This window comes from Cnephaeus nilssonii, assembly GCF_951640355.1.
Source record: "Cnephaeus nilssonii genome assembly, chromosome: 5".
Classification (NCBI taxonomy): domain Eukaryota; kingdom Metazoa; phylum Chordata; class Mammalia; order Chiroptera; family Vespertilionidae; genus Cnephaeus; species Cnephaeus nilssonii.
The window spans coordinates 106,283,921-106,291,949 of NC_137076.1; the positions used below are offsets into that span (position 1 = coordinate 106,283,921).

General features: G+C 50.8%; 1 protein-coding gene across 2 annotated transcripts; it reads left to right on the forward strand.

Moving 5' to 3' along the window:
• Nucleotides 1-171: 171 nt before the first annotated feature.
• Nucleotides 172-7,982, forward strand: AIMP2 (aminoacyl tRNA synthetase complex interacting multifunctional protein 2). Of its 2 annotated transcripts, none has more exons than XM_079770791.1 (4): nucleotides 172-297; nucleotides 3,544-3,750; nucleotides 5,522-5,753; nucleotides 6,725-7,982. In XM_079770791.1, the coding sequence occupies exons 1-4, from the start codon at nucleotides 283-285 to the stop codon at nucleotides 7,111-7,113; spliced, it is 843 nt and encodes a 280-aa protein (XP_079626917.1). In that variant the 5' UTR covers nucleotides 172-282; the 3' UTR covers nucleotides 7,114-7,982. The 2 variants fall into 2 exon arrangements, with proteins under 2 accessions (XP_079626917.1, XP_079626916.1); XM_079770790.1 differs by having other exon boundaries at nucleotides 183-417.
• The last annotated feature ends 47 nt before the right edge of the window (nucleotides 7,983-8,029 follow it).

The following is an 8,029-nucleotide window of genomic DNA, read 5'->3' on the forward strand; positions in this document are numbered from 1 at the left end:
GCCCCTCCCCCGGGCCGCCCATTGGCTGCTTCTGAAACTGTGCCCCGCCCCTTCCGGGTGGGGCGGAAACAGATGCGCCCATCTCCTTCTCGCTGATTGGTGGCATGAAAAATCGGGGTCGTGACGTCGAGAGAGCCCGAGCCAATTAGAGCCCACGAACTGTGAGTTTCCGAACGCCCGAATCCGGATCGGAAAGGAGGTGGCCGGCGTACGTGGTAGTCTCTGACGGTTCCTGGGCGGTCGTGACCCCCACCCGCCACCGTCCCTCCTGTGGTTCCCACGATGCCGATGTACCAGGTAAAGCCCTATCACGAGGGTGGCTCATCTCTCAGCGTAGAGCTCCCCACCTGCATGTACCGGCTCCCCAACGTGCACCGCGGGACCGGCAGCCCGGCGCAGAATGCGGGCCACGTGCAGGTAGGAGCGCGCCCCCTCCCCGCTCCCCATCCGTTCAGTGCGCCGGCGCCAAGGCCACCCGACCGCGCACTGCGCAGGCGCCGTGGTAGCCAGCGGAGATGCGCGAGTAGGGCCCGGGGTCCCTCCAGGCCCGGGTCGTGTATCAGTTTTCTTTTTTTCGCTTATAGCTACTTAAACTTTACTCACAGGAAAGTGAATAGCACGCACATGGCCATTTTAAGAATAACCAGTGTCACCCAGGTTAACACACGTGGACAGGGCCCCACTTAAATTACCCCAAAGGGCCCGACTTCCGTGATCATGTCCTGCTTTTCTCTCCTGCTGCGCCGCCCAAGGATGCCTCCCTAAGCCACGTGAATGGAAGCATGCGGTTTGGTGGCTTGTGTCTGGCTGCTGCTTCTAGACACGATTTCAGGACTCGCTTTGTTGCGTGAAATGAAGTCTTCGCCCTTTGCGGGTCTGCTGTCCCAACGCGTTAACTGTAACCCCACGGTTTGCCCATCCCACTGCTCACGGATGTCGGGCCCTTTGTAAGCTGCTTCGTTTTGCAGTGAATGTTTTTGGACAGGAGCAGGCATAGGGTATTTTACTAGGGATGGAATTGCTGACCCAGCGGGCAGGTCTGCCTTCACGGGTAAGGACTAGGTATTGTAAATTGCTTTGCAGAGTGGTTGCACTGATGTAGGCTCTCACCAGCCGTGTATAGATTTCCTGATGCTGGCATCCTCCCCAAAGCTTATGACTTTAGGAGTCCCCCTTCTGTAAGAGATGATGGCAGTGTGGATAGACAGGTAATTAGAAATCCAGCATGAGGAGAGCAACTGGAAGAATAAACTGCTTCCAAATACGTATAAAACAAGTGGGTAAACGCATAGGCCAAGTCATAGACTAGTCTGAGCAAGAAAAACAACAGCCCAACATTAAAAGGGATGATCAGCAGATTTGAGCATTTCCTCATGCCTCAGATCAAGGGGTGAGATCCAGCTATGCCGGGGCCCTTTCTTTTATTATTAATACTAAGGGCCCAGTGCACGAATTCGTGCACCTTGAAAGGAACTGTTGGCTGCGAGGCTGCGGTGGGCACAGGGGTGGGTCTCAGCCCATCCTCCTCGCCTCTGCCCGGCCCCTCCTGCCGGAACCCCCTATCCCGTTTGCCAGCAGCCCTGCTCCTGCCACTGCCACACACTGATGAGGCACCAAGCAATTGGGGCCGGTACTGGCAGCGGGTGCGAGAGGCAGCTGCTGGCCCCAGTCGCCCCTCAGGAGCAGGGGGAGGTGGAGAAAACCTCAGGGGCGATCAGGGCCAAAAGCCACCACTGCACCTGCTGACAGTGCCAAGTGATTGAGGCTGGCGCCGGGCATCAGCAGCATGCCTGGCAGCGGGTGCAGCTCCGGTGCTGGCAGCAGGTGCGAGTTCCCGCGGGATTGCAGCGCACAGGAGCAAAGAATTTTCAGTAACCACTAAAGGCTCACCCCAATGACAGCGACCGGTGCCCCACCTTGGTCTGGCGCCCCCACTCACCAGCTCCACCATCCCACCCCGGCCAATGCCCACCATGTTCCCCTCGCATGCGCACTCTGGTAGTCAGCGCACGTCATAGGGACCGGTTGTTCGGCCGTTCAGTCTATTTACAGTACCTTATTATCGAAGTGGCATACGGAACTGTTTATTGTTCTTTGTTCCACCTTATATTTTTTGCTGTTTGATCTTAAACAAGAGCATCAGGCAAGGAGAGAGGAGAAGGTGGCAATTCAGCTGCAGGGTAAAGAGGAGTTAAACAGATGAGATAAGAGAGAGGAATGTTGCAGACGGAGGGAACAGAATGAGGAAAGTCCAGAGGCCACTGGGGGCATGGTGTGTTTTAGGAATCCCATGGACTGTACGGCTAGAGACCGAGCAGGGGAGAATTACGTGAAAGGAGGCAGCCAGAGGACAAATCATACAAACTATTCAGCAAGCCAGGGTAAGGGCTTTGCTTTTTAGCTTAGGAGGTTAGCACGGGGGAGGAGGTGACAGGGTCTGCCTCTCTTCTCATCACTCCAGCGGCCATCTTATGGACAGGTGCAAGGTGACCAATGGAAGTAGACCAGGTGAAAAAACGGTGTCTTGGGCTTGGGCAGTGACAGTGGAGCAGGCACGCTTAGAAGCAAGTGAATTCCAGAAAATTGCCAGCACCTGGTGGTGAATCGATCCGCGTGAGAGGGCAGTGTTAGGAGTGACTAGGGGAACAGATGTTCCCAAGAATTAAACTTAGCAGCACTCAGATGTGAGCAAGTACACCTACACTCGCATTGTATCATGAATGCATCTTTCTAATAACTCAAGGTCATTGCCATGTTCCTGACTGTTCTCTCTCATTATGAGCATTTAGCTCAAGTTTTATTTTCTCAACTCAAAGTGGATGGTCTGTTGTGAGAGCTCAGGAATCTGGAGAGAGTACAATGTGACTGTGCTGGAGGTTTCTTGATATTACTTTGTAAGTTAAATCTAGATTGACTTGAGATTTATCATAAACATGATGGGTAACTTACTGTATACCAGTCACTATACCAGGCAAGAAAGACGCAAAGGTTCGGTGAATGAAGAATGTAAGTGTTCCATATTTATACATGTCAGCAGTGAGAAGTTCTAGGTGATTCTACAGTGAGAGTGCCCGTATGCCCTGAGAGTGAATCATTTGGGGAATTGACCGTTTGACCTCGGACAGACTTACAAGCCAAAGGACACTTTTTTTAACCTGTGTGTGCGCCCTTTTCCCTTCTGTTAGTATTGAGTTATATTTTCACTGCCCACCCCCTTTTTCTATTTGTTTAAGCAAAGTGTTTAATATGAATAAAGAACAATTTGTATTTGTTTTCTATTCTTCTCTGTTCTTAGACTAAATTACCTGAAATTAGTCTTACAAAGGGGCTTTCAGTCATGTTTTTTATTTATTTTAAAGCATTTGTGGATCTACTTGCAGGACCTATCAGACAATGGGAGAAAGGAGATAATGCTCGTTCATTTTACTGTTTTTTAGAAGGTGGGAGGTTTGATGAATTTGTGGAACTAAGTAGAAGACAAGTGATCAAATTAAGCAGACTGCTTTGATCAAGGAAATGACATTCTGGTGTTGATTTGCTTAGGGAGGGTCGGACCCGTCTCTTCAAGCTCTGGAGTCCCGTCAAGATAACATTTTAAAGCGTCTGTACGAATTGAAAGCCGCAGTCGATGGTCTCTCCAAGATGATTCAGACGCCAGATGCGGACTTGGACGTAACCAACATAATCCAAGCCCAGGAGCCCACCGCTTTGCCGGCCAGTGCATTGGACTTAAATTCAGTACTTGGGAAGGTGAGCTCACTTAAAACTACCTGCTAGGTGGCCAGTGCTCCTGTGAGCGGAGCCCTGCGTGCTGGTTTTCAGAGGTGGGACAGAGCGCGTTCTTTTCTCCCCTGCGTGGTTGTGCCGTTGCACTGAGCAGGTGCATGAGCTCTAGTGAAGCCAAAGCAAATTCTAAAGCTGCTGCTGACCTCTCGGACCCACTGCTGAAGAGAGGAACATCCAGTACAGCTTCTCCCCATTCCAGGCAGCATCCCAGCAGCCTGAGCCCTGGAGAGACAGACTTAAATCGCTCCCTCTGCTTCTCAGGTTCAGCCGTCAGCCCCGATCTGAGAGCAGCCTGAATTCCAGGGCTCTGGCTGCACAAAAATCCCACCGATCCTGTTGAAACATCTCACCGAGAGCCAGTCACAGCCAGATTGCAAGTGTATTTTGCAAAATTCAGTTTGCTTTATTAAAATTAAGTTGTATTGGCCACCTTTAATGGTCAGTCTACAGTATTCAGCTAACTTAGGATATAAAGAGACAGGTAAGGAAAGAATATGTTATTACAAAAGTATTACTTACCGGAGGTGTAAAGTGTTTGTCCCCAAAATCCCTGCTAATACCCTCCTGTAGAATTGGCCATAGAAATGGTACTACTTGAGAACCTGAAAAATGGAGGTGGGATTAGTCTCTCCCGGGGCTCGGTCTTTTGTAACCTCCAAATCCCTTCACACGTGTCCCTTTACCACCCAGTACATGTTTGTGTGCAGCGGCCCCAGTGATGCCTGCAGGCCCTGGGGAGCCCGTCCAGAGGATGAGTCAGCGGTGCAGTCTCAGACACCGGGAAGGCACCTCAGAAGGCAGTGTCCAGTGACACTGTGTTCAGACAGCTGCGAAGCATTCAGCAGAGCCCATGGGAAGGGCGTCGGTCAGGAGTGCCAGACCAGAGGCCAGATTGGCTCCAAGAGACTCTTCAACACAGCGCAAACCCAGATTGACGTAGATATAGAAGCGAGATGCTGTTAGGTGGTCAGGTGTTAGAGAGATTTGGTAAACGGAATGTAGTCATACCTCCGTATCCGTGGGGGGCTGGTTCCAGGATCCCCCTCAGGATCCTAAATCGGTATATGCTCAAGTCCCTTCCATGACATGAAAGGACAATGCATATAATCTGCCGATCCCCAACCATGGATCAACAGGTTTTCCGCCCTGGCCGGTGTGGATCAATAGTTAGAGCACTGGCCCACGCATCAAAAGGTTGAGGGTTTGATTGCCGGTCAAGGGCGCGTTCGTACCAGGGTTGCAGGTTAGATCCCCAACCCTGGTCAGGACCCACATCAGTGTTTCTCCCTTCCTTCCCCCCCCCCCCCCCAAATTCAATGGGAAAATACCCTCAGGAAAGGATTAACAACAAAAGAAATAGTTTTCCTTCCCCCGTTGGTTGAATCTGCAGGTGTGAAACCTGTAGACATGAAAGGCCGATTATAATTGCATGTGATTTTTTTTTTAACTTGGGGACAAATGGAAGTGTCATTCCTAACTTGTTTTACTAATTTGACAGTAAAAGTCAACTTTTTGTCAGGAGCCAGCAGTGCAGGGGCTAGGGGTTGGCATCAGCTCAGAGCCCAGCTCCCCTTCCCTGGGCTGAGTGACCTTGGATAAGTCACGTGTCTCCCCAGGACTCCTTTCACCAGCTGTGAGGTAGGATAATGGTAGCACCTCCTTCACGGGCATTAGGGTGTAAGAACAGCACCTGGTACAAGCACTCACTCAAACTGCTGTTTGGTTTTCTCCCCAGGATTACGGGGCCCTCAAAGACATCGTGATCAATGCAAACCCCGCCTCGCCGCCCCTCTCCCTGCTCGTGCTGCACCAGCTGCTCTGCGACCAGTACAAGGTCCTGTCCACCGTGCACACGCATTCAGCAGTCAAGAACGTGCCAGAAAACCTCCTCAGGTGCTTTGGCGAGCAGACTAAAAATCAGCCCCGTCATGAATACCAGTTGGGCTTTACTCTAATTTGGAAGAATGGTAAGTAGAGGGGACTGGGTTCAACTCCTATCCTATGTAGTAAAATGTACCTCATCAATAGTAATAAAAGCATAATATGCTAATTAGACCGGACGACCTTCGGGACGAAGCCGGGCTGTGAGGGAAGCCCGGGTCCCAGGCGCCTGCCTGTGGCCAGAGGAAGGCAGGCCTACTCTTGCACGAATTTCATGCGTCGGGCCTCTAGTGATCTTGTCTACCCAGCCTGGGCAGGGGAGCAGCAGCTGTCATGGCCGTCTTGCCCTCACATTCCAAAACCTGTCATTACAGGGACACTGATGGCATCTTTCCAGCTGGCCATAAAAGGATGGCAGGGTATCATTTACTCGTTATCCCACTAAAGAATGCCTCCCCTGGTGACCTTTATACAGAGGGAAGTGAGGTAATGCCATTCACCCAGGGATGCCTTACGTCTCTGACCTGGGCGAGGGGACTCCTGGTTTCGTCCCCATCCTGCAAATCCAGACACGGACGGGTTGGAGTAGGTGGTCTGAGATCCCTTCGAGCTTGAAAACCGTCAGGATCAAGTACCAGACGTGATTACTTTCCTAACATATAGTCTGCACTCTTTATTTTTATTTTTTAATACTTTTTGATTTTTTACAGAGAGGGATAGAGAGTTAGAAACATCGATGAGAGAGAAACATTGATCAGCTGCCTCCTGCACACCCCTACTGGGATGTGCCCACAACCAAGGCACATGCGCTTGACCGGAATCAAACCCGGGACCCTTCAGTCCGCAGGCCGACGCTCTACCCACTGAGCCAAACCGGTTAGGGCTACACTCTTTAAACATAGTTTAAACTTTAATATCACACCTAAAAATGTGATTTTTCTCCTTGAAAATACCCCTTTCCTTGCCACAGTGCACGGTGAGTGGATCCCCTCCCCGCGTGCACAAGTACTTCTCCGGGTGCTGCTCCTGTTGACATTCGTGGGCGTTTTCCTTTCAGTGCCCAAGACTCAGATGAAGTTCAGTGTCCAGAGGATGTGCCCCATCGAAGGAGAGGGGAACATTGCACGTTTTTTGTTCTCTCTGTTCGGCCAGAAGCATAATGCGGTGAATTTAACCCTCATCGATAGCTGGGTGGATGTAGCCATTTTTCAGTTAAAAGAAGGAAGCAGCAAAGAAAAAGCCGCCGTGTTCGGCTCCATGAACTCCGCTCTCGGGAAGAGCCCCTGGCTCGTGGGGAACGAACTCACCGTGGCGGACGTGGTGCTGTGGTCTGTGCTCCAGCAGGCGGGGGGCTGCGGCGTGCCCGTGCCAGCCAACGTGCAGAAGTGGATGCGGGCCTGCGAGAACCTGGCCCCCTTCAGCACTGCCCTCAAGCTCCTGAAGTGAATCTCAGGGATTGATTGTAAAGGGTTCCGATTTTAAGAATGGTGCCGTTTCATGCCTGTTGTTGGTAAAGGGACTCGCATTAAAATCGGTCTTTAGGCCAGTTATGGAGTATCAATAAAAGCACCATGTAACTCATGGGTCTGTCTTATTTAATTCAGCGGTATCATATACAACATGCCACAACACCTGCCAGCCAGGCGGCAGGCACCTCTGAGTGCAGAGATGAGCAGGTCAGATTGTGGACTTGGAGGAAAGTAGGAGTCGGGTGCTGGGAAGAACAATGAAGGGCAACATCAGGAACACTGGCGTCCGAGCTGCTTTGAGATCATTGCGGGGCACGAAGTACAGAGCTCTGAAAGGGCATAATGACGCCAAGTTGAAGGTGATGAGAACAGAAATAGGCTGGGCGACGTACACTGCCAAGTTGACATTTTCTCTTGGAGGCAGCAAAGGCTTTTGAGCCTGGCGTGAACTGGGACGTCCTGGTAGTTAACTGGCAGCATGTGAGAGGGTGAAAATAAAACGGCAGCTGTCAAAACCACCAGCCCAGCTCGTGCACAGGCTGGATCTGGGTGGTGATTGGGTGCGGAGCACACTCAGATTCTGCAGAAGCTTCTAGAGGACAGGCAGCGTTCAAAAGAAAAAGAACTGATGATGATGTCTAAACTTTAGAGACTAGACACTAATACTAAGAAATGCAGGCATAGGAGCTTGTGGGACCAAGAGGGGAAAGAGTACAATGGGTGTAGTTTAGAGCAGTCAAGGTCCAATGCCATCTATACCCTAATAAAGACTGAAACTATATATTCCAGTTGGCTTTAGCTTACAGAGTTGAAGTTCATTTTTGTATTTCTAGAGACTAGGCTAGACAGGAACACCCCCATCTTTTTTTTTTTTTTTTTAATATATTTTATTG